Source organism: Zootoca vivipara, chromosome 8 (genome assembly GCF_963506605.1).
Source record: "Zootoca vivipara chromosome 8, rZooViv1.1, whole genome shotgun sequence".
Taxonomy (NCBI): domain Eukaryota; kingdom Metazoa; phylum Chordata; class Lepidosauria; order Squamata; family Lacertidae; genus Zootoca; species Zootoca vivipara.
Window position 1 is genome coordinate 63,669,780 of NC_083283.1, and position 27,170 is coordinate 63,696,949.

Here is a 27,170-nt window from a genome sequence, read left to right on the forward strand (position 1 = left end):
TCCTCTTATAACGTTTCTCCCTCCCGTCTTGAGTTCCAGCGTCTTCAAAGTCCATGACACCTTTGTGTAAAGGCTGTTTATGAACAATGTATTGCGCGGTCAGGCGGAGTCACCCAAAGCCCCAGGCAGCCCCTGAGTGGAATGATGACACAAGACCACGTTCTATGGGATTAAAATTGGCCACAACTTTCCACCACACCCAACTCCCCATCCCACCCACCTCTTTCCCCCCTTCCTCATAATGTCTCAATAAGTAAAATTGATGTGTTAAAATGTTGCATGAGCCACTGCACTACCTTTGTAACCCACGAAAATCCTTAATAAAATAGTTAACAAAAAAAGAAGAATTCAGATGTAGGGAGACCTTGGCTCAGGCATTGGGCATATATCCTTCCCATCCCCCAGCTGGGAATCTGGGTAATTTCAGGGTTATCCAGCATGTGTGGGGTTGGGCTAGCTCTGGAGAACATATGTTCAAGCAGATAGCCCTCCCCCACCTCGATCGCAGCTGCTGGAGATGGAGGACAATGACAGCCTATTGCGTATGGTCAATGCCCCCCCCTTAGCCCCATTTACAGGAACCCTGTTATCGCCGCCACAATGGGGGCGGGGGCTCACTGCTCCACGCCCCCCATTTATGTAAAGGATTCCGCCCAAAGCCTGCACCCACCAAAGTTGTGACAAATTGCTATGGGAAAGGCGAAACCTGCCAATGCAGGGGAAATTCCTTTCCGGCCCTTCAACAGCAGCCTTGTCGTAGCAGCGCCTGCGGAAGAAAATAAGCTGTAATGCAATCATTAATTTCTTGGGAGTGGAGGGTGGGAAAGCTCTGGAGCTGTCAACTGCTTCCCAGGAATGATTCTGCTTCAGCCGTGTGCAAGGTAAGGTTACCTCCTCCTACCTCGCCAACTCCCCCCCCCCCCAGCAACGCCTCCCCGAGCTGGATTTGACAGGTAACTGCGTGGGCGGAGACCACCAGTATCCAGCCCAGGAAGGCAGCGCCGGCCTCCGAACTTCCAGGGCTGCCCCATGGGTTCCAGGGGGCTGCGCGCGACCGTGCAAAATGCGCCTCCCCTTTTATGTGGGGAACGGTCATTATGGATCATTCCATTATGTGAGAATGCATTCCTGCCTGTAAGAATGCATTCTTAACGGGCACCCTCCTCCCACCCCCACAACACAGACTCCCCACCTCCAGAACTGTTATTTGTGTGAGGAATTGCAGTCAAACATAACTATGCATCAGTCGTAGTTAATGCATAAACTAGGGTTCTTCTGTGTAGATTGTGACTCAGGTTCAAATCCTAAACTATGTTTTTTCTGTGTGAATTTAGGGCCCCTCCAGATATCCCTTTTGTAGATGATAGTGCTCATGATGCTATCAAGGCAGTCAGACACGATCCTTTCTTCAATACTGTTTGTGCCTGCAGTAGTTCTGCCCACTGCTTCGTTTCCAAGCAGTACATACCTCCTGAAATATCCAAACTTGTCATACCACAAATGTGCTGGTTCATTTATTTGTTTTATCCTGCTTTTGTTGCACTGTAGCTCTTCCAGACAGCAATATTGTGGTAGGGCTAGGGAAGCATTGCAGAACAACTAATAGAGCAGAATAAATCACCACTGATGCCCCTTTTCCTGTGTCAGGAACATGTTGCAGAATGCATTCTCAATAAAGCACCCGTCTGGCGGGGCTCTCGGTTCACTAGCCTGTTCTCCCTTCAGATCAATTCTAAAGATGATGACGGCGTGGTGTATGGCTCCTGGAACAGCGTTTATGAATACGGAGTGCCCCCCTCCTCTTGGACTGGAAGTGTAGAAATTCTGTTGGAATATCATAGTTCTAAAGAACCGGTGCGGTATGGTCAGTGCTGGGTCTTTGCTGGAGTCTTCAACACTTGTAAGTATGAGATAAAATAGGCAATGAATCTTTTGTGGCATGGGCACGGTTTCTTTTTCATGTTGGAATGAATCCAAGCCCTCCCAGTACCCTTCTGAGATTGAATTGATGTTTGCACCGAATAAAAACAATCTTGTTGCACGCCACCCCAATCTCCAAGGGCTCCAGGTTTCCTCGGAATGGGGAACAGTGGACACTGTGGTGTCTTTATAATTTATGGCTTGTTTACACATGCATACAACTTCCTCCATGTCATAAATAATTTTATAAACTTCTATCATAGCACCTCTTATGTGCTTTTTCTGTAAACTAAAAATTGCAAATGCTGCAGTCATAGGGGAGTCATTCAACAACAACAACAACTTATTATTTATACCACGCTCATCTGGCTAGGTACAACAACAACAACAACAACAACAACAACAACAACAACAACTTATTATTTATACCACGCTCATCTGGCTAGGTTTCTCCAGCCTCTCTGGACAGCTCCCAACAGAATATTAAAAACACAATAAAACATCAAACATTAAAAACTTCCCTAAACAGGGCTACCTTCAGATGTCTTCTAAAAGTCAGATAGTTGTTTATTTCCTTGACATCTGATGGGAGGGCATTCCACAGGGCAGGCACCACTACCGAGAAGGCCCTCTGCCTGGTTCCCTGTAACCTCACTTCTCGGAATGAGGGAACCGCCAGAAGTCCCTTGGAGCTGGACCTCAGTGTCCGGGCTGAACGATGGGGGTGGAGACGCTCCTTCAGGACCGAGGCCATCCCCTTTAACATTTTGGTTGCCCTTTTCCAAACCTTTTCCAACTCTACAATGTCATTTTTGAGGTGACCCTGCCTTACAAGGAGTGATGACCTGCAACACTGTGATGAACGGTGGGATATACATGCTGAAAGCAAATAAACCAATATTACCACTCACTGACTCTCTCAAATGAAAGGAAACCTTATGTTGCTGAAATGCTGACAGCAGAAGCTGGGCGCTTTTGGTACTGTTGTTGCAAAGCGACTTGGCCAAGTGATTAATAGCCAAGACATTAGCCTGTTGTGTGTGTTTTGTTTTGTTTTGAAAATGGAAGATGTTGGAATGTACATCTTGGTTTAAACATATATTGCCATATGTGGAAGTGACACAAACTGTAACAAACATCCTGTTTCTGTCACAGCTGGCAGAACTCCAGAGCAAAACCTATCTTTCACTTCATAGTCATGCCAATATAAGTAGGTATTGCCAGATCTAAAGAACAGTCACTCATTAAGAAACGGATGCACATGCACTTTCATTCCATGGGAGACGCCTTTCTGAAACTTTATTCAGAATGTGGTGAGAGTGGATTTACACAAATGCTGTAAGGACATATTAAAGTAAACCTTGAGCCATGTTCTGAAATAACACCACATGTCTGCAAGGAAATTAACATTTGAATGCTCTGAACTCGGTACATCTCTAACACAATTTACAGAAAGCATGCTCTACTTGCTACTCCCAGGCTCCCTTGCTACAGGGGCTTAGAAAGTCAAGAAAGGATAAGTAAAATACTTAGATATATAACCCAAAGAAGAACTGTATTAAGGCAGTTGATTCTGATCCATTATTAGGACAAATGGGGCACTGGCCCGACCAGTCTCAATCTGCCCTCAACCAACCCTATGCCTGCCTGCCTGCCTACCTTCTTACTTACGAATAGTTCAGGGGGTAGCACTATCTGCAAACTTCTTCCTCCTTAGCCTATGTAGAACTCAGTGGGAGCAGCTGGGTAAACATTGTTGCCTCCATGACCCTGGCTCCACCTATTGTTGGCCTCCTGCTTTCTGTCCTGCTGGTTTCAGTGGGCACCAGCAGCCACCACTGTTTGTGAGAATCAATAATCGTGAATGATCACACATAAAGCCCATCAAAAAATCTCTGAGAAGCCCATGAATGTTAGATGAAACCTTTGCATTTATTTCAGGCATTTGCTTTTCCAAAGCTCTAAATGGTTTGCATTTTTTTAAAAAAAAAACCCATCCCAACAGCATTTACAATCACATATAAAATAAAATAAAAATCACAATAATTAATTACAATTCCATTTTAACAGAACTCCAGGAAAAGTTTCCACCAATAAAACCACATCCTATGGCAATCACGTTCGTCTTTTAAAACACACGCTCCATGTTTAATATGCACAGCAATTTAATTTTCGGCTATTTGGGGTTTCTAATGCTGTATGGGTGCAACGATCCAGCTTCCCAAGGTTACCATATTGAATATTTTGGGACAGTCATCTGTTAAAAATGCTAAAACATTCTGAAAAAGAAGGAGCGGAGCCATTAATCTTGAAATTGTCAGCTGAATTATTTCCAATGAGCCTTGATGGCTTGCACACTAGAAGTCTGGGAGGGCATTCGAATTAAGCTTAATCAATAGGTGCATATGGCATTGGAGGAATCCAGGCAATTTGTCATCAAACCATTAAAATGAACGCGCAAGAAACATTACTCTCCTGCATGGAACTCTGTAGCCACCTTAGAGCTACAGAATATGAACTACGTACTGCAGGAGTGTCAAAAATGAGACCTCGGGTCTTGTTAGGTCCTTAGGGGGCCCCAGTGTGGCTTCTTCTATGCAAGAAGCTTCATTATACTGGTCTACCTAGCTCAGTATTGTCAACTGGCAGTGGCTCTTCAGTTGAATAATAAATTGATATCAAGATGAACATGTAATGAAAAAATTCAACCTATAATAATGTACCATACAAATGTGTGTAACAAGCAATAAGAGACCTGTGTGTTAATAAAAATGCAAAAAAGATCTAAGTCTCAGCAAGATTGAACTACCAATATCAATATACATATCAATGAAATGAGTACCACACACACACACACACACTCCATGCATCTGTAGAGATAATGTACAAACTAAAGTCGTTATGTACAGATAAAAACTCTGTTTCTGTACTTCCTTAGCTTTTTTGAAGGCGACAGGTGAAGTCCAATACATTGGCTGTAGCCATTTTTCCGCTCAGGAAATGCAAAAAGGTGTGAAATTGAAAAGGTGGCAACTTTGGGCTACAAAGGAAGGAAGCACACGCTCAAGTCTTCCTCCTGAGGATGCGAAGGAAGAAAGGAAGAACTGGGGGTGAAATTAGAGTTTTTCTTTTGGATGATTCTTTCCATTGGAGTAGAGTCACCAGGTGACTCTGGGGGTGCCAGGTGATTGACAGTTGGGTCGTGATGTCCACCTGTCAAAGTGGCCCATGGGGGGGGGGTGATCATGGGAAGGTTATGCATGCAGGTCAGTGGCCCGTTCTAGTTTGTCAGCATTCACTATTCTGACAATCAATTTGCCAGGTATGTTTCTTGGATCTTTTATGACCACCCTAGAAAACAAAAAAAAACTTAGTTGCCATAGTTTATTGATGTGTTGTCCTTCCTAGAATACTCTCAGTAACCCTCATAGATTTATATCTGTTTAGTCTCATGCAAAAGCCACTGCATTGACTTGAACATTTTTCTTTTTAAAAAATCTCCTCTTCTAACAGTTTTGAGGTGCATAGGAATTCCTGCCAGGGTTGTCACCAACTATTCTTCAGCCCACGATAACGATGCCAATTTGCAGCTGGATGTCTTTGTTGATGAAGATGGAAAGGTGGATTCGAGACTCACAAAAGACTCAATCTGGTAAGGTATCTGGAGCAATGGAGGTTGTGTTGACTCTGAAATGTTAAAAATGTAATGAGAATAACCAATACTTCCCTTCTCTCCTGAATCAAACGCTACTATTTTATAGGAACACAGGGAGGATGCAGTATTAAAGACCAGTGCTTTCCCCCCCCCGGGGGTACGCAGGGGTACACATACCCCTAAACATTTTGTGAATCTAAGTTTGGCCTCATTGATGGGCCGTATTTCAATACAGTGGTGCCTCGCTTAACGAATGCCCTGCTTAACGAAATTTCCGCTTAATGAAAGGAATTTTCTAGTGGAGGTTGCCTCGCTAGATGAATTCGTTTTACGAAAAATTTGTCTAGCGAATTGCGGTTTCCCATAGGAATGCATTGAAATTCAATTAATGCGTTCCTATGGGCAAAAAAAAATTCAATGCATTCCTATGGGATTCGCTAGATGAATTTTTCGTTATAAGAAAAGACCCGTGGAACGAATTAAATTCGTCTAGCGAGGCACCACTGTATGAGTAGGGAAATGAGAGTACCCCTAAAATTTTCTAAGAAAAAAAAGCACTGTTAAAGGCCATAGTATTAGCAACATATAGGTCACTGAGGGTGTGATTCTGTCATTGCTTCCCAGAGAATACACCACATTGAACTCAGTAGGACTTACTTCTGGGTAGATATGTATAGAATTGTGCAGGGAGAGCCCAACCCTCTGCGTATAAAAATGTAAGATGCTTCCCTAGATCATTGTTGCACGATTGCAATGTTGCATGCAATCTCTGGTTAGTTGGCATCTGCCTGTTTCAAGAGACAATGGAGGAGTACACCTTTGGGGGTGAGGTCAAGCTGTTGGAAGGTTGCAGCGCCTGCTGTGGCTGTAGAGACTGATACAGGAGAGACAGGTTTTGTTGCAGCTGGGGCAGATGAAGGTGTTCAGTTTTGCTTCTACAGGTGCACCATGGTGTTCGTTCTCTCTGCACTACTCCCAGTAGTCATTCCATCTCTGGTCCCTGCTTTGGTTACAATACTTGGCTGGCTGTCTCCAGGCACTGCAGTCCAGGCACATGGTGAGGTTGAAGCTGCCAGACTTGCAGATATCTTGGTAACACAGAGTTGGTCTGCCAATGGGCCTGGTGCCGAAAGCCATCTCCCCTTAGAATACGTTCTTGGGGATCCCTGCCATCCCCATGGAAATCCCTAGGGAAACAGTGCAAAAATGCTCAGATAATTCATATCACTATTTGACAAAGGCTCTGTTCTTATATTGTTGCTTATAACTTCCATGAAATTGAGACAGTTCCACATTTTGTATTTCAAACCCCAATCGAGGGCCTTGTACACTTTCCATTTTTATTATTCTTTGTGTGTGTGTGTGTGTGTGTGTGTGTGTGTGTGTGTGTGTGTATGAAGCTTCGTTACGGAGGATGTACCAACTGACCCTTTAGCTATACTGTAACCGGAGTGGTGGAAAATGGGCACAACCTGCAGGGAGCATAAAGTCGATATCAAAAATAATGTAGTATACTATTGATCGATCTTATAACTCAAAACTAATTCTACTTCCCAAGAGGGTGGGATAGAAGTATGTGCATACAAGTGAGCATAGAAATATAGTGCAGTTACTTACCCACCCCTAGTTGTAACAGAAATTAACTTTTCTTTATGATTTATGTGTATTGATATACTGTCCTATAACCACATTGCAACAGAGCAGATCAATCACAAAATATACGAAAGAAGCATAAAAACAACTGGAAAGGAGAAAATGAGAACAGATTAAAAGAACTAGGAAAACTAGAAGTGGCCTTTACCTAGCGTTGAAATAAAATCAAGTCTGGGGTGCCACCACCAAAAAGGACATTTTGCAGTAAACATCTGCTGCACTATGCTTTCCAGGGCACCTATTTTTACAATTATTTTATTTATTTACTTAGGATTATGCCTATAACCCAGTCTTCCTCCAAGGTGCAACTTACACTTAGTTCCTTTTCTGGTAGTCCTCCCCACCCCCATGTAGGCAAGTTGCAGGGCCAGACCTTCTTAGCTTCAGCAGTGGAACTGTCCCATGTAGCATCAAGCAAGCCTCCCGCACCCTTGGGCCCCAAATTTTGTTAGACTACAACACACTCAACCCAGTATCCCCAGCCAACGCGGTCCATGTTCAGGAATGATGGGAGTTAAATTCCAACAACATCTGGGAACCAGATCTTGGGGCAGGCTGTTCTAAGGTGTAAGGGAATGCTTTGATCTTGCTTCTCCCCTATATATATATATATATATATATATATATATATATATATATATATCTAATGCTTTCATATACTTTTCATTTCATGGAGCCATTCATTGCCCAGTGCTTCTCTTAAACCTAATTCAAAATTAAAGTAAATGGAGCTTCGCAGATCTATAACAATTGCGGTTAAGCTCCACAGTGGTTTAAATCTTGCTTTCTCTATGCTTCCTTTTGGGAACTTGATTACATTTTTGAACTCCCCCTTTAATCTTCTCTCTCCATGGTATATTTATTGCTACTTGATGTGCACAGCCTCTTGGGCCATACATTAATTTAACCTATAGTTCTTTCTATTCCTCCTCTGTGTCTTTTCTCTTCATTTGTACCACTCAGTGGAAGCTGTTCCCTAAAAATTTTTGTATCCTAATTTTGATGTGATATTAATGTGGTCCGTTTTTCATTCAAAGCCAAATTTAGACTATTTAAAAACATTTTAAACATCTCTGCTTCAGGAAAATGTATGGTACTATAGGTGGCATCTAATGAAGTTTTACTCAGAGTAGACACATTGAAATGAATAGACCTAACTTCCTCATGTTCATGAATTTCAATAGGTATACTCTGAGTAGGACTCATACTGGATATAACCCAGCATGTTTTTGTTGTTTCTGAATTATGCATTTTTCCAAAAATTTAAAATTCGTATTAAATGATGTTTGTTCTATGAATAGAGAAGATTTCATGCAGATCCAGTTTCAGGAATGCTCTCATCTTGGATCTCTCTCCCTGACTATAGCAAAGATCTAGCGCAGGGAAGGGGAACCTCTGCCCTCCAGATGATGTCAGTAATTATTGTTAATAAAAGATTTTATTATTTATAACCCGCCCATCTGAATGGGTTGCCTTAGCCACTCTGGGCAGCTCCCATCATAATAAAAAGACAGCAATTGTCAAACATTAAAAGCTTCCTGATACAAGACTGCCTTCAGACATCTTTGAAAAGTTGTGTAGTTGTTTACCTACAGGCATCGGATGGAAGCACATTCCTCCCTTCTAACATCAGCCCCAGCCAGCATGGCCAATGGTCAGAGATGATGGGAGTTGTAGTCCAGCAACATCTGAAGACCATCAGGTTCCCTACTCTTGATCAGGATTATTAAGCACACTGGGTTGAATTCATCAGTAGTTTTACGCCAGCTAAAATCGCTTCCATTTGTGTGGATTCTGCTATGGCTTTAGATCAGTCTTCCGGCAACCAATCTAGTGCCCCCCCAAATGTTTTTGACTGTAAAACTGTGCTAACTGGGACTGATGGGGATTGTAGAGGGCCTTCTCAGTAGTTACACCCACACTGTGGAATGCCCTCCTGCCAGGAGTCAAAGAAATAAATAGATTTCTGACTTGATAGAAGACATGTGTATGGGGAAGCCTTTTATCTTTGATGTTTTACTGTGTTTGATATTTTAATTTGCCAGAAGCTGCCCATAGTGGCTGGGACAACCCAGTCAGATGGGTGGCATATAAATATGTTGTTGTTGTTGTTCTAACCCAGACATCTGGAGAGCGCCAGGTTGGCAAGAAAGATAGTTTAGACTACGGCACAGCCTCTGGGAACCTCTTGGTGGCCTGTCTGTCTGTTTATGCCCCATTCCATTTTTACATTTATCTCTGAGTAGCCACAAAGCAGATAGTCATTCAGTTTGCGCCAGTTGGGCCTTCATGGTGCCTTAGGAAAGGAGACAGTTGCTGTCTTGCATGACAGCGAAAGTGCTATATCTCTCTGTCTCCCTCCTTCGCTGTTAGACGTCCAAATTCACCCACTCCAAAATGCCTCCTTCCCATCTGCTAGCCACCACCGGCGAGAATGATCCAACATCACAGCATTCCCAGCAGTATCAAAAATTCAGGCAGTGTGCATCACTTTCCTGGAATAATTCCCACAGACACACACACACCCATCCCGTCCTGCTTCATTAACTCACCTAACTGACAAGTTTCCCCCTCGTCCCGCCTTTCATTTCCACTTTGAAATGTCTCATTAAGGCAAGCCTCAGATTCACACCAATGCAAACTACTCGTCCGTCTTTCCCTCGGCCATTATGAATGAAACTGGCTGAGCTTAACGATCCTTATATTTTCCTAAGACATTATTGCTAATATTATTGCATTGGGTATCTGAGACAATTGGCCAGGGTTATGTAATTAGCTTTTCATCTACTGGGAGGGAGCGGGTAATTTTTTAAATATTTTTTTTTAAGGAAATTGCTGTATTCCCCTCCCTCCTCAAATTTCCTGAAGCTTGTCTGAAAAGTGTCTTCTGAGAGGCCTGTTCTCCCTTATTTGCACTCTTTCTGGAGCCTTATTGAACCAGTGGAATGAAAATGGCAAGGCTATTATTTTGTTTTTTGTTTTTTTTAAATATCCTGGACAGATTGCATGTGTGATGGTGACCCTGTGGTGTTTCTGTCAAGGCCGAGCTGAGAAGCCAGAATGTGAGGAGGCCAGGGCCAAGGGATGAGCCTGTTCCTTGGGCACAATCCCAGCCAAAGTCCTTGGCAGCCCTTCCTGTCCAGGAGGCCCTAGGAACCTGACTAGATTTGTGCAGCCAGACAGGAGACTTGAGTATATATCACTGCTGAGAAGGTATTCTGAGCTAGCTCACCACACAGAGCAGCCACCCTCAGCTCTGGAAGTTCCTAGCCCCAGCTGCTCCAAAGAAAGGCTTTCAATACTCAATTTATAGGGTCTATTTTTATTAGCAGTTGCATGGAGGTCAGCTCCAGAATCTCATTCAAGTAGCGGATTACCAACTGGTGCCACTCCCTCTAGCAGCTGCAGAATGTGCAAGCAATACGTAGCTGTGCCTGTCAGAGAAAGAGACTGTCTGCAGGGTGCTTTAAGTCTGGCCACTGAGTTTATGCATGATTTAGAACTAGCCAGCCAGTTCTAGGATTCAATTATTTCCATTAAATGTCCATTAACGGAACAGCCATAATAAAGATGCCCCTTTAGGTTTGGTACTGTTTAATATGTGAACGTTCTTCTTTTCCTCTCTAAAGGAACTATCATTGCTGGAATGAGGCCTGGATGACCAGACCTGACCTCCCTGTAGGTTTCGGAGGCTGGCAAGCTGTGGATAGCACCCCTCAAGAAAACAGTGATGGTAGGCATATTTCCTCCTTGCCCACACTGCAAGGTACAGCGGCACCTCGCAAGACGAAATTAATTCGTTCCACGAGTCATTTCATATTGCGAAAAGTTTGTCTTGCGAAGCGTGGTTTCCCAAAGGAATGCATTGAAATTTAATTAATGTGTCCCCATGGGCAAAAAAAGGAGCTCTCCTTTCAATGAAATGGCACCATAGCAAAGCAGCTTAAGGCGCAATCCAGCGCTCACAAACCCCAAATCACCTGTCGAGCCCAGGAGCAGCCGCAGCAGCCACATTGCCCCCAAGCGCCACGGCTGCTCCAGAAGTTTTAAGGCTCTGGGGAGGGGGAAGCAGGAGGGGGGTCATGGAGAGGCTCCCTCCCTTCTTCCCCAGCAGCCGGACCCTCATGCCCAACCAGACAGACAGCCCGTTCGCACGCAGGCAGGCAGACTGTCTGGTTGGCCTCTCCCGTTCGCGTGCAGGTGGCTTAAGGTGAGAGTGAGGGGGGATCCAGCTGTTGCTCAGCTGCCGCCGGCCGTTTCACCAATGTCCCTGCAGAAGCCAGGCGATGGCGGCGGCGGAAGCGCGAGGCAGACAGGCTCCCCGTAGAAAGCTCGGTCTGACTTTCTCCTCTTCACGGTGCCCCTGCCCTGCTTCGTCTTGCGAGTCTGCCAAAAAATCGCAAAATGTTTTTGTCTTGCGATTTTTTCGTGCCACGAGGCATTCGTCTAGCGAGGTATCACTGTAAAGGTAAAGGACCCCTGGATGGTTAAGTCAAAGGCGACTATGGGGTTGTGGCGCTGATCTCGCTTTCGGGCTGAGGGAGCCAGCGTTTGTCCACAGACAGCTTTCCGGGTCAGGCGACCAGCATGACTAAACTGCTTCTAGCACAACGGAACACCGTGATGGAAGCCAGAGCGCACGGAAATGCCATTTACCTTCCCACTACAGCAGTACCTATTTATCTACTTGCACTGGCATGCTTTAGAACTGCTAGGTTGGCCGGAGCTGGGACAGAGAAATGGGAGCTCACCCCGTCGCGGGGATTTGAACTGCCGACCTTCTGATCGGCAAGCCCTAGAGGCTCAGTGGTTTAGACCACAGCGCTGCCCGCGTCCCTTAGCTACACTGCATGATGGTAGGGTCACATCAGACAGAAGGAATGAAAAAAACCCAACCGATATCTGATTCAAACGTAGAAATATAATGGGACGTTTCAATTTCATGTGCTAAGGAAAATATGCTTGGAAGGGATAGAGTTTCTCTTTTTTGCCTTTCACAAAAGTTGTTAAGAGTTCTTAAAGGGTGAGGGAATGACCCTTAGCTAGGCAGGGTGAAAGGCATACCCTCCAACACCCTAACAATAAAATTCCATGGAACAGAATAGCAATTGTGTCTTATATAACTCTCTATGAAGGTATAAAAGAGGAATTACTGAATGACCTTTTTGAAGAGATTTCATCGCTAGTATGACAGCAGCAGACTGAGTAGCATCTATATTCAAGAAAGCCAGAAGAGCCAACTTCAGAGATGAGACAGAGGACTAGACCAGGCATCCCCAAACTCCAAACCCCAAACTACAACTCCCATCATCCCTAGCTAACAGGACCAGTGGTCAGGGATGATGGGAATTGTAATCCCAAAACATCTGGAGGGCCGAGTTTGGGGGTGCCTGGACTAGACTATCTGGATTATAATGGAATCAAATATTTTGAATCTCAGGAGCATTTTGGTCGAAGAATCAAGACAAAACAAGACTGGCTGGCCACTAATGGTTAGACAATTAGACCATTTAACTCCAAAATAACTCCTACCTTCACTGTCAGCAGGGATAATTGGTAATGCAGTTTCATCCATTTCAGAACAGGAGATTTGTCAAGTGAGTTCATAAGAAAAGCAGCCTAAGACAAATGGTTCTGAATTAGACCAAAGGTCCCCTGAGTCCAGCATTCTTTAAGAGTGACCACTCAAATGCCTCTGGGGAGGCCACAAGAAAGACAAAAACATTATAGCCTTCCTATATTGTTTGTCCCCAGTATCCAGTATTCAGAGGTACACTCCTGAAATGGAAAGTCCTAATCTGTTTTCATGACTTAGTAGTGGAATACTGGTTGCACTGTAAAGATTTGGTCCAGGCAGTTCAGAGATCAGAGCCACAGTTTCTGAGCACCCAGTGCTTGCCATCAAAACATACGGGATCTGCTTCAACCTGTCCCCAGTCTGACAGCATTTGTTAGGGAGCATATGTGAAAGCCATAAATGATACGCTTGATCCTGGGAAACATCCCCAGCTCCTTCTGTGCTGGTAATCATAAAGGGCACAGCAAATTCTGTGGCAATGTATTTATTGTTAACTATTGTTATCTTTTTATTATTATTATTTAATGCTTTGGGCTTCTGTGCATTTTGGGATGACCAGTTTGAGATTAGTCCAAGAGGCCTTGGAGGGTTTTATTTTATTTTTGTTGGCTAGGAGAGGCAAAGTTGCATTATATAATCTTTTGGTAACTTGGCTTTCATAACGGTCTCTGGCTGACAGCTGACCAGGGCAGAAAGTATGGAAAGATCTGACATCAGAAGTAATTTTGCAAGCAGGAGTGGAAGGGTTCAGGTGGCACAGCAGGAGACTCAATACATGTTTCCCCTTTTGGTTCTCCACATTCAGGCATGTATCGGTGTGGTCCAGCTTCCATCCAAGCCATTAAGCATGGCCATGTCTGCTTCCAGTTTGATACACCTTTCGTTTTTGCAGAGGTATGCATCCGTATTCTACTTTACATGGTCTCAGTGAGAAATATGATGGAGACTCCAAGATGTAAAGTCAAGTTAAGCCATCCACTTATTTTTTGTTTGTTGGTTATTTATAGACCACTTCATGCCAAAGTAGGCTTCTAAGCAGTTTACAAAGTATAAAAGCCTACTACACTAACACTAAGATGATAATATAAACATCTGCAATAAAACAATCCCATTACAGTGGTACCTCGGGTTACAAACACTTCGGGTTACAATCTTTGCTAACCCGGAAGTAGTACCTCGGGTTGAGAACTTTGCCCCAGGATGAGAACAGAAATCGCACGCCACCGCCGGCGCGGCGACAGCAGGAGGCCCCATTAGCAAAAGCGCGCCTCAGGTTAAGAACGGACCTCCGAAACTAATTAAGTTTGTAACCCGAGGTACCACTGTAAAACAACACCACAGTTAACATAGGCAACTCACATTGAGAAATCAAGGGGATGTCTGTGTAAGCAGATGAATCTATAAAAGACGGCAGAATGCCAATACAGATGAAACCTCTCGGATTTCACCAGGGAGTATGTTCCATAACACTCATGCCACCAATGAAAATGTCTGCCTCTGCATCATCACCAGCTGATGATCATTAGGCCATGGAAAGACTAACCATCTTGATCTTAATGCTCGTACCGGGCAATGGCAATTAATAGTCTTTATCAAGATAGTCAGCACAAAAAACAGAGACCTGGAGAAGACCTCATATAGGACAAGCGAAGCTTGGCAGCAGAAAATGAAAGGCTATAATTGGTTAGCCAGAGCTTAGTAAAAGAAGGGTTATTGAAAAGGATTTGAAGGATGAGAAAAGACTGAATTAACTCACATGGAATAGGAAGTTTCCTTGTGCACGCTGGATGAGCAGAAGGCATGATGGCTGGAGTGGGAAAAGGGTAATGAAGTGGCACAGCATGAGAAAGTGAAAATGTGAATGGAAATAAGGGAAGAAAGCAAGATGGAGGCAAGATCATAGAAGTGATTCATGAAGTGACCCATCAGGCAGCCTCCCCTGTAAATTCATGCTTTGGGCTCATGGAAGTCTTTATACATTTGTAATTAATCTAATTCTTGTGGCACAGGTTACAGGTAGGTAGCCGTGTTGGTCTGGATCGAAGTAAAATAAAAAAAATTCCTTCAGTAGCACCTTAAAGACCAACTAAGTTTTTATTTTGGTATGAGCTTTCGTGTGCATGCACACTTCTTCAGATACTTCTTCAGATGTGTCTTGTGGCACAGTTGTTGTTCTTTAATGGCCCACCGTTTGGGAATTAATGATCAACTGACTCATGAGATAGCCAGCAGATGGCTTCACGCTCTGCCTTTGCTTCATTTTTAGGTGAACAGTGATGTTGTATACTCAAAAGCAATGAAAAATGGAACTAAGGTGGTTCAACATGTTGACAAGACCCAGATTGGCAAATTAATCGTGACCAAAGAAGAGGGCGGGGATAAAGTGAGGGACATTACTGAGCTCTACAAATTCAAAGAAGGTAATTTCATGGCAAAACTCAATAATTACCTGAATGAAGTTTCATTTATATCAGTCCACAGATCCACAAAGCAACTCCACCCCTCTCCACCTATTGTCCATTCAAAGCAACTTTCCCCAATGATTACATTCGGACAATAGCACCACAGCTTAATAAGCTGGGATATGAGCAAGTCTTATGGGTGTTCATGCAGCCCTTGAGTTCCTCTTTTGACAAGAGCAAATAAACAAGGAACTCTTCAACTAGCGAGTTCATCTGATTAATCTGAACCATAAAGCTGTGATTCAGAAGCTGCCTTGATATTCCAAAGCTGTCAACTACAGGTTTCCAGGTTCAATGAAACAGGAAACTATTGCTAATTGGAGAGTTCCAGGTTGGTTTGTTTGTTTGTTTGTTTGTTTGCATGCACACCCTTGTTGTTTGCAAGAAAAGAACAGAGGGGTGGCATGCACACCCACAAGGCTAGTTCATATCTTAGCAGGCTTATAATTTTCTGAACCTGCTGAGACACCATGACTGGCCCAAACAGACCTACCGGTAGTGATTTGAACCTGGAACTCCCAATATTTAGTCTGAAATGCTAAGACGTTGCTCACTCTGATGAGGCACCTGAACAAATGTCAGGTATGTTTCTTCCAGCAAGGGCCAGATTTATCCTACGACCCACCAACTGCTGGGTTTGCTGCCCCTTTCTGCTTAAAACCCCTTCTAACTCACTTGCATGGTGCCTAGCTCTTCTGTGAATCTTCACTTTAACTCTTTGATTCTAACTAATATATATATGTATATATATATATTTATATCACTGTACTTCAACATATCTACCTCCTGTTACACTCATGTCTCTCCCTCTTCTTTCTCCATTGCCTCTGACATTTTTCTTCCTTAGATTTTCTAGACCATATACCGTAAATATGCTTTGAGTAATAAGGGGAGCTTGAGAATGTTGGCTGCCACTTTTAGTTAACCAAAGTTTGCCACGTCGTCTGGATATGTAACTGTAGCTAAACTGAACTAAGTTTCGTTTCAACAAGCCAGCTTCAGAAACTATAATTTGAAGTTGGGCTTGCTTATAATTAACTTGAGTTTAGTGCTAACCACAGTTTATCATAGCAAATCACACAACAAACTGTGGTTAAAGGGAAAGAGAGACACTTCTCCCAGGGAGAAGGAGAGTACATGAGTTCACTGTGGTTCTTTCTTGCTCACGGTTGAGCATGATGTGGGAACACAACCATGGTTCACATGTTTTTTAAAAAACCTATTTTCCATTTGTTTTGCAGGCACAGATGAAGAACGACTGGCCCTGGAGACTGCCCTGATGTATGGTGTTAAAAAATCTCACACCCAGGATGTTGTGTCTACTGCAGAGGTTGACATGGACTTTTCAGTGGAAGACTTAACACTTGGCAGTGATATCAATGTTAACATTACTTTTCGAAACAACACCCCAAATCTGTACACTGCCACATCTTACCTTTCTGGCAACATTGTGTTCTATACTGGAGTCCCAAAGGCTGAATTCAAGAACCACAGTTTTGATGTGAAACTGGAACCCATGAAAGGTAAGGCAAGAATATGTTTCTGCATTTTAATGATCACAGTAGAATATGATGCAAGAAACCAAAGGGAATGTTTTATGTATTTAAAATGTTCAAAGCATCTTACAGCAACTGTAATATAATATGAAATACTTAATCTATTGACAACACGAAAAAATTCATATTAATTAAAGGGTTTTAAAAAGCTCAGGATTAGCAGCAACAGAAGGGAAGCAGCAGCAAACAGTAGAGACAGAATTACACAAAAGCCAGCTAGAACAGTAGTCTTCATCTGGTATAAGATTGAGACAGAGCCATGAGACCACTTCTCCTGGATCATGGCAGCTGAGGGAGCTGGGTTGCCACTCTGTGTTCTCTCCTCCATGCCACAATTCCAAGTTTTTTATTACATTAAAAAAAAACCTGATGCACGTCAATGCTAACCTGCTTCTAAGTTTGCCTTCTGATGTAGTGGAGTGCCTCTGTGGTGACCTATGGGGGACTTGCTGCATGATGATGATAGCTGTCAAGTTTTCCCTTTTCTCACGAGGAAGCCTATTCAGCATAAGGGAATTTCCCTTTAAAAAGGGAGAACTTGACAGCTATGCTGATGCTGATGATGAAAAGCAGCAAAGACACTGGGGATTGCAGGCTATTGTGGGGATGTCCCCAGAGTTGTGCACCTTTGAATGGGTTGAGGGAGTGAGCCTTAAAATCATGATGTAATCACATGGGTTGGACGGACTCACATCCACAAGGCCTTGCATAGGTGTCAGACTTCAGGGAATCAGCTTCCTCCTCTGTGGCAGTAAATAAGCAGATCAAACAAAAGGAAAGTCTTACCAGTTAGTTTCTTTAATAATCACAGTGAGAGACAAAAGAGAGGATCTCCCTAGAATGGCGGTGCTCCCAATTAACCCCCTGTCCCTATTAATCTGTGTCACTCCTACATCTTGTAATCTGAGTTTGTAGCTTCTGCACTTTCTGTTCTGACACTCTCTGAACTCTCCATGTCCTTGGGGATTGTGGTGGTGGGGAATGCTGTCCAGAGACTGTGAATCTGTTAACCCTCTTTCTTCCCATGTTTCTTCTCCTAGCTGTTCCCCGTCCAGTATTTCCCAGCTTCTGCCTTCTGAACTACGCCCCTCTGCAAACCACTGTTCTAAATCTATACTGTCCTCCTGCTCCTGGGAAGACTCAGGGTCAGGGGGAAGGGGCGGCTCCCACCATTCCTCCTCAGTGCAATTCCTCCTCAGCATGGTCCCTGACAATAGGTATCAGTTCACACAAAATGTTTCTTTGCATGGAGGCAGAGGGTCCTGAAAGCCAATGGCTTGGATTGCTCCTACAACTTACCCACATGCATACCCTATGCATGGAAGGCAGAGTTGAACAACCCATCTTGTTACATGTTGGCCAGACTTTTTGATAGGTACAAATGAAAAAGAACCCTACAGTGATCTATGTGCATTTGTGTTATGGAAAGAAAGGAGCAAAGCACGTTTTCAAACAGAAACCGAGCACATGGTCTTCCAAATCATGATTAAAGGCATTGTGTAGGTGGAAGTTTAAGAATCTGAATACTTCAAATGTCTTCAAAGGGGCTATCAGTTCTGTTCAGTTAAATTTAGCTTTTTAAAGGACAGTAGGCACACAGGCACTGCTCAGGAGAGGGGGCGGGGGTCATCCACTTTCTTTCCCCACAAGGGAGTCTTTGTCAGGAATGCCTATCTTTTTTTCTGGCAACTCTCAGACTGTATGTTATAAAATGACCTTATGGAGTTTGAGGTTTCCCTGAGGTTAAAAGTGACTCTTTGACCAGTATCAATATGATTGTTAGCTATCGTGAGATAAATAAAACACAGAAGAAAACCTAACAATTATTCGTAAAAATATATGGCTGTTAAAAATTTTTTATCACTCATAGCAGCCCTTTAAAAGTTGCTAAGAATCTTGCCCCTCACTCAATGGAATCTCTTTGGCCCCTCTCAGACGGACATCTGAAATGGCACTGCATTTGAGGACACTTGTTGCCTCTCTTGGCTTTCCCAGGCCTAAGCAGAACTAGAAACTTCCTGGTCACAATTCTAGTCTCCTCTACATGTGCAGTCCTACGTGGCCTGTATTGCGTTTGCTGCTACTTCAGTATGGCATACTTCTGTTGCAGAAATTAATATTGCGCAGTTTGAAGCAACTGGAAGCATAAGAACTGACTCCTTTTGGGATTGAATCGTTGTCCAGGTCCATAAAAATATTTGTTGTTGTTTAGTCATTTAGTCATGTCCGACTCTTCGTGACCTCATGGACCAGAGCACGCCAGGCACTCCTGTCTTCCACTGCTTCCTGCAGTTTGGTCAAACTCATGTTAGTAGCTTCGGGAACACTGTCCAACCATCTCATCCTCTGTCGTCCCCTTCTCCTGGTGCCCTCAATCTTTCCCAACATCAGGGTCTTTTCCAGGGAGTCTTCTCTTCTCATGAGGTGGCCAAAGTATTGGAGCCTCAGGACCTGTCCTTCCAGTGAGCACTCAGTGCTGATTTCCTTAAGAATGGATAGGTTTGATCTTCTTGCACTCCATGGGACTCTCAAGAGTCTCCTCCAGCACCATAATTCAAAAGCATCAATTCTTCGGCAATCAGCCTTCTTTATGGTCCAGCTCTCACTTCCATAAAAATATTATTCAAACTTTTACTGGCAGAACTCTTCAAAAAGAAAACATAAGCATCAAAAGATACATCACAAAATATCCATACTATGTCTTGTGCTGTCCAGCACAGGCTCGGCATCTTAGAAAATATGAAATAATCCAAACAGACCTATAAGCAAAGGCCTCTCTCTCTCTTTCTTGACTTAGGCTGCTTATTCTCCCTTCATGAGAGCTTCATTTGCATCCTTTTATTCTCAGTTGCCAGAGAAAGACTACCAGCTACCACCCTTTCAAGATGGTGAATTTGCAACTCAATATCTTTGTCACCTGATCTAAGGTCACAACAGTTTAGAGTAATAGAGAACTATCAACAGTTATTCATTAACCCATTAAGGAGATCAGAATCCTTTAGAAAACAAGCTTGGAAGAAAACCCAATGTTAGCAATACACATTTAGCCATTTTTCATTTTAAACCTTCATTAATACACATACCTTTTCTTTCTGTGTGAATTAAATCAATTATACTTAACAACTTCTTAGGATGGTTAGGTTTGCAATCTTCTTCTCAGACTTCCAGAGGGCTATTCTTCCGAGTCTGTTGTGCCAAAAAAACAGCAAAAGAGGCTAGTAGCCACCTTAAAAATTGACAGATTCGTTTTGGCATAATATGTAGCCTACAAAATCTTATGCCACAATAACTTTGTTAATCTTCAAGGTTTCACGAGACTCCTTGTTGGTTTTATCTTGAAATGTTTCTCCCACTCACTCTTTTCTAAAGTGTGAAAAAATAAGATTTGCTCATCCCATAGCAAATCTCCTTTCTATTTTTTCACCTTTTTTGGGTAGAGGCAGGGTGTGTTAGACATGACTATTTCTAAGTTTCATCTAAGGTTAAGACTTAGAGGGGTATTGTGTAATTCCTTTGCAGCAGAGGGGCCACATCAAACAGCTCCTGACAGGTCTTGGAAATCTAGGTCAGATGGTTGCCTGGGAATAGTCATAAGAATGAAAGCAGGGGCTCCATTTTGATGTGGGTGGAACAAAGAGGGAGAATCAGCACATCTTTTTCACATGGCAGCCTGAGTGTGAAGGGTTGGGATTTTTTGTTACATCTGGAAATGTAGCTAGAGGTCAGAAGCATACAGTAGTTCTGCTCTTTGTGGCTGCTGACCAGCTCTGCAACTCTGAAAAAAATCCTATCCTATTATCATCCTAGGAGACGCATGTCTAAAAAAAAAACACCTCTGTTATAGGGATTCAAAACCTCACAAGAGTATGGATAGGGGAGAAAGCTGATTAAGTTCACATTTAAGGGAGAAACTATTTAATTTACACTTTATGAAACAATACACAAACCAAAATCATGGCCGTCCTTCGGAAGTTGCGATTCTCAGAATTTTGCAGTGCAGTCCTCTGGTCAAGCAGTGCGTGCAAAATTCGCGTACTGGGATAAATTGTGCACATTAATGCATGGATAATGCAAATAGCAAAAAACCCCACACATTAGTAGAAGCTGCTTTTCAAAAATGTGCAGACTAGGCAAAATTGCATAGAAAAATGTTTCCATTAGAAGAAACTCACACTAAAATGCTGGTGGATTTTCACGATGACCTTTTTTTAAAAAAAGAAAAGGGAAGGAAATCGCAAACTGGTGTGGAAATGTGGAAAACTGAACTGGAGAACAGAACCGAAATTGCCAGTTTGACCCATCCTTACACAAGGGGAAAGTGCCTCTCCAATGAAATGCCTTCTGCGTCAGGGGCTAACTTCCTATTACCGGCACTCCTAGCTGCAGAAATGGCTTTTATTTCCATGGGTTAAAAACGATCGGAATCTCCATTCTAGTCCTCCACCCCCAATGTCACTGCTGTGTTTAGTTCACAGCAAAGAATCCAGCAGTTCTACAACTGGAAAGCTTCATTGTGCCTTTGAAAGCTTTGACCCTCCCTGTGAGCTGCATCTTTATTGCATCTGATGGCCTATGGGTAATACGGCATCAGCAGGACTGGAAGTAATAACTGGCAACTATATTGCTTTCAGGCTTCAGTTGTGTTTTCTCTGTTTGTTTGTTCCTCTTGTCAGCTCAAACTGTCGAGGTGCTAATCAAGTCGAGCGAGTACATGAGCCAGTTGCTGGAGCAAGCCTCCCTACATTTCTTTGTCACAGCCCGTGTCAAAGAAACCGAGAAGATCCTGGCCAGGCAGAAGAGCACTGTGTTGAAAATACCCCAGTTGCTCCTTAAGGTCAGTTTCAGGGGTGGCAACAAGTTGAGGAGGGTGGGCATCGATTTGATTCAGGCCACATTTTAGCTAATTTGCACTTTCTGAAGCAATACATGAACCCGGAACACAGCCCTCCTTCAAAAGGCTCCAGATTTTGCAATGCAGTCCTCCAGCCAACTAACCTGTATAAAAATGCATATCCTGCGGGGAAAGTCTACATGAAAATTCATATACTGGTGAAAATAGCGTACAGAAATGCATTATGTTTGGGAGAATATGTGTCTATCTGGAGAGGTTTGCACGAAAATGCCAGTGGATTTTCATGAGGACTTATTTATTAAAATACGGTAATAATAATCAGAAAATGATGTGGAAATGTGAAGAACTGAACTTAAGAATGAAAAAAATTAGAAACTTAGGAGAAATCAGAATTGACAGATTCACCCATCCCCAGCAAAGAGTGCTGCTGCTCTGATTCCAGTTGTATTCTGAGTCTTGGCTCATCTGTCCATTGGGACTTGGTATACTAGAAGATGAAGTGAGATGGATAAGGAAGCTCCAGAATCTGATAGGGGAGGGAATATATTATTCATTTTTTTTTTGTTGCACATCCTGTCTTGCTTGCATAGAGGAACCCAAGATGGTGTCCATGTGGTTACCAGATGATCACCCATCCAGGCACTGAACAGACCTGGATCCACTTCAGCAAGGTGGTGGCCTCATACATGGCAATACTTTGGTTTGGTAACCTATGGGCCCTCCAGATGTTGTTGACTCCCTTTAGTCCCAGCCAGCATGGCCAACAGTCAGGAATAATGGGAGGGGTCATCCAGCAACATCTGGAAAAACACACAGGTTCCTCAACCGTAGCTTGAGTGGGCACGCCAGAGTGACTATAGCACTTTTTTCAGGCAACAGCCGTACAGGATATGAGAAGCATGTGTGCACCAAAAGAAGCACAATATGTTCCACAAATACAAGTTCAGAAAATCTTGGAAGTTTGATGGGGAAATGGCTTCTTCTCACCAAACACCAAGGGTGGTTCAAAACTCTCCTCCAGCTGCAGCCTTTGTGTATCTAATTAGCCTGGGCAAATGTTGATCGGCAGTGTCCTCAAACCGATAGTGTGCCTTTTCCGAGCATTCCGCAGAGGAAGCCAATAAGTCAAATGAACTTTGCTTTCGAGCTTGTATCTTCAGTAACCACATTTTAAAAAATGTATAATCCATTTATTTATTTATTTATTTATTTATTTATTTATTTATGGCCAAAGCTGAGCAGCATATATCAGCTTCCCTGGGTTAAACCTCCTAGATTGCTCAGGTCTCCCCATCTGCTGTGAAGCAGTGGTGGGGCTTCATGCTCTGGCACCAGAGGTGGAGAGCAGGCGGGGGGGGCAGGGCTGGCATGTGCCCCGGGGGCATGGCACACCACCTGCGGGGGCATGGTGCCCAGCGTGGGCGGGGGGGGTAGCCACGATGGCACCCCACCGGTGCGCTCCCCCCACATTCCTCTTTCTCCACCAGTGCTGTGAAGTAGGAATAGTAAATTTGGTGAATGGAAAGCAAAATCCAAATAAACACACCATTGGACTTACCTGGCCAGCTTTGTTACCCATCATTACCGCACTTCCTTTGCTTTTTGGAAGTCTTCTTCAAGCAAAAGGGCAAGGAACCAATGGTTAGGGGAGAAAAGAAGCCTGGCACCCCTGGTTTCTGTCAAAAGAGTATCATGTGTGTCTGAGTATGAGGGGAGGGGAGGTAAGGTATTCTGAATACAAACTCAAATTGGTTCCTTCTGTGGAGCAGCTTGCCGTCTGATTCAACTGAGAAAGCATGATCCCTCTCTTTAAAAAAGAAAAAAGAAAGAGAAAAAAGACCAGGGAGGAAGAAATGAAGGTTTAATATAATTCATAAAGCCGTAACAAGCATAGGCTGAACTGACTGATTCTCATGTGTTAAGATAAATGTGACATACCACAGATGTTGCCATGAATTATGCATTGTGCACCGTGGCAGCATTTTTCTTTCTTCCCTTTTTGTTTCAAAAGTGCTAATTCCTTCTGTCCTTGTCAGACGAAAGACTCGCCAAATCACAGGAGGTATTGCCAGGGCGAGGTCTAAGGGTTATCATCACACTACGCCTGGAAGTCCAATAGCAATCTTCCTCCTCCTCCTCCTCTACCACATAGGCATTTTTGTGAAAGCCAAAATGAGCCATTAGGTTGGATCAATCACTGACAGCCAAATGCAACATCTACTACCATTCATGCCAAATATACAGTGGTGCCTCGCTTAATGACTGCCCTGCTTAATGAAATTTCCGCTTAACGAAAGAATTTTTCGAGCGGAGGTTGCCTCGCTAGATGAATTCGTTTTATGAAAAATTCGTCTAGCGAATCACGGTTTCCCATAGGAATGCATTGCAATTCAATTAATGCGTTCCTATGGGCAAAAAAAAATTCAAAAAAAATTCAATGCATCCCTATGGGATTCGCTAGACGAATTTTTCGTTATAAGAAAAGACCCGTGGAACGAATTAAATTTGTCTAGCGAGGCACCACTGTACATTAATATAGACTTGTTTACATATTTAAGTTCATCTGATTTTTGATTTGCATCCTTTCCACAGGTTCCTGGGGAAAAGGTAGTTGGCAAGGAAATGGCAGTGATAGTGGAATTTGCCAACCCACTGAAACAGAAACTTACTGACGTCTGGGTCCGACTTGATGGGCCTGGTCTACTGAAACCAACCACAAAGCTGTTTAGGTAAGAAATCTGTGGTTATAGCATTGACTGCCCAACCTGCGTTGGGGTGTCCAAACTTTTTTCAAAGAGTGCCAGATTTGATGAAGTGAACATGCGTGAGGGCCGACCAAAGAATTGTTGACCTTTTTTTTAGGATTGAAGTTGTTGAGCTTTTTTTTTTAAGGATTTTACCACAGGAAATAAACTGCAATGGGCTGGATTAAACTGACTGGCGGGCCAGATTAGGCCCCCGAAACGGACTTTGGACATGCCTGACTTACAGTGACACAATGCATGCTGGTGCAATATAAAACATAACACTGTCATAGTATCTCCCTGAGATAATCTAAGGTTGCAATCCTAACTGCATTTATCTGGGAGTAAACACAATTGAATTCAACAGATCTTACTTCTGTGTAGATGTGGTTAGGCTTGCAGACTAAAAGTGTGGACTGTGATCCAGGAAGTGCACTGTTAATATATCACCTAACAGCACAATCCTGATCATGTCAATTCAAAAGTAAATCCTATTGAATTCAATAGGGCTTAGTTCCAGGTTAGTGGGGGTTAGGATTGCAACCTAACTTATGAACCCGCTAGGAAAACTAGTATCTCTTGGTCTCTCCCCCACCATCTTTAGTATGAAGATAGTCATACTAATTTACCTTGCAAGGTTGCAGCGAAGGCTGCTAACAATGTTTATAAAGTGATCTGACTGCTATAAAGGCTGCTATATAAATGCTACGATGGTTTTCTTTCATAGTGATTTGACGGACTTGATGGACAGGTCTTGTTTTTACACTCACCAGATTTTTATTTTAACAATGAATAAATAGTTCCGGTGGGTTTCTGGATTTGCGCAATTTCAAGATCTTCTCCAAAACCATGAAGACTAGAAGCTGCCTTTTAGAAAAAGAAGTACCACTCCAAAATCTGGGGTTCTTGGGCTTGCATAATAACACATAGTGCTGATTGAGTTCTCATTTGCCTTGGATAGAAGCTGCAAATTATACTTAGATAAAACAAATCATAGCAGATTATTTAAATAATAATCCCATTTGTTTCTGTGGATGGAAGATGATAAATGTTGATGGCTTAACACATTACTGAGAATCATCCATCACTAAGGTTACTCCAGGCAAATGAAATTAGTGAAGTTTTATTCTATTAGCAAAAAAAATTAAAATTAAAATAATCCTTTGGGATATATTGCAGAGTTTTTAAAAAATTATCTCCGGACAAGGTCCTGTTGGAAGTGTACCCTCCATTCTTCTGTAACATATTATTATTATTATTATTGCTGCAAAATGATATTCTGGGGGGACACCTTTATGCGATACTGACCAGGTTATTTCTTGTCATCTGGCTAGGGTTGAGATATTTGAAGGGTGGTTTCCCCCCTCCCAAAGCAGAGAGTCAATGTTAGAGAGAACACATTTTCAGAATGGCTTATAATTAAGTGATATAACATGGGACGCGGGTGGCGCTGTGGGTTAAACCACAGAGCCTGGGGCTTGCCGATCAGAAGGTCAGCGGTTCGAATCCCCGTGACGAGGTGAGCTCCCGTTGCTCGGTCCCTGCTCCTGCCAACCTAGCAGTTCGAAAGCATGTCAAAGTGCAAGTAAATAAATAGGTACTGCTCTGGCGGGAAGCTAAACTTTGTTTCCGTGCACTGCTCTGGTTCGCCAGAAGCGGCTTAGTCTTGCTTGCCACATGACCCGGAAGCTGTATGCCAGCTCCCTCGGCCAATAAAGCGAGATGAATGCCGCAACCCCAGAGTCGTCCGCGACTGGACCTAATGGTCAGGGGTCCCTTTACCTTTACCTTTAAGTGATATAACAGATAGCACACTCTTCTTCAAGGAATGGATTTGCCCCATCCTCATTTATCCACAAAACAACCCTGAGATGTAGGTTTAGCTAAGTTACAGTGACTGGTCCAAAGTCACCCTACAAGCTTGATGGCTGAGTGGGGATTTGAACCCTGGTGTCAACACTCTCACCACCATACCACACTGCCTCTCAGTTAACTTTAAACAATTCTGTTCTGCTTTGGGTTGTCTACTTTGCCTCTGAATGACAGCTGTGAATTCTCTATGGGTATTCTGATGTATCTACTGTAGATTCCCCCCCCCTTTTAGGGCAAAAACAAAAAACAAAACACCCTCTTGGGATAGGTCATTTCTTTAAAACATAGGTTATCTTTTCCATCACCAAGTTACATACTCATGTATTACAGTTCAGATTTATAGCCTATCTACCACCATGTTTACACTATTCTTTCTCACTGCAGAGAAGTTCCAAGGAATTCTACCTTGACCTGGGAAGAAAAATGTGTTCCAAAGCGGGCCGGCCCCCGAAAGCTGATTGCAAGTTTGAATTGCGATGCTCTCCGGCATGTCTATGGCGAGCTGGATGTTAATATTGAAAGTGCTGTGTGAAAGGTTTCCTCCTTCTTCTTTCATCCCTATCCCCACCCCACCCCGTGCCACACATTGTATTTCAGAAATTTCATTACCGGGAAACATAAAGTAGAAGTATCTACCCTAATCCGAATTAATTCATAATCCAAATGTTGTATGTATACATTGTGTGTGGCTGCTTGTATGGTTACTCTTATTTTGCAGTTTCCTTTGAAAAGCTATCCTACAGAAACCCTGAAACCACACTCTTTAAACACCCAGACTTTCAAAAGGGTGGGTGGCAGCAACATGTACTGAGAAATTATCTTGCACCGACGTAACTTAAGATGCCGGAAAAGAGCAGCACAATAGCAAAATAGGTCTC

The 27,170-nt window shown here is 43.2% G+C and overlaps 1 protein-coding gene across 2 annotated transcripts in view; it reads left to right on the top strand.

Moving 5' to 3' along the window:
• The window catches only part of F13A1 (coagulation factor XIII A chain), a 70,091-nt gene extending 43,141 nt beyond the window's left edge, over positions 1–26,950 (top strand). For both annotated transcript variants that reach the window (XM_035125298.2, XM_035125299.2), the window contains exons 7-15: positions 1,726–1,900; positions 5,434–5,572; positions 10,858–10,961; positions 13,612–13,700; positions 15,073–15,226; positions 16,510–16,791; positions 21,498–21,658; positions 24,269–24,405; positions 26,677–26,950. In XM_035125298.2, coding sequence (XP_034981189.1) covers positions 1,726–1,900; positions 5,434–5,572; positions 10,858–10,961; positions 13,612–13,700; positions 15,073–15,226; positions 16,510–16,791; positions 21,498–21,658; positions 24,269–24,405; positions 26,677–26,824 — 1,389 coding nt within the window. In that variant the 3' untranslated portion in view covers positions 26,825–26,950. The remainder of the gene's footprint in view (positions 1–1,725; positions 1,901–5,433; positions 5,573–10,857; positions 10,962–13,611; positions 13,701–15,072; positions 15,227–16,509; positions 16,792–21,497; positions 21,659–24,268; positions 24,406–26,676) is intronic.
• Positions 26,951–27,170: the final 220 nt, after the last annotated feature.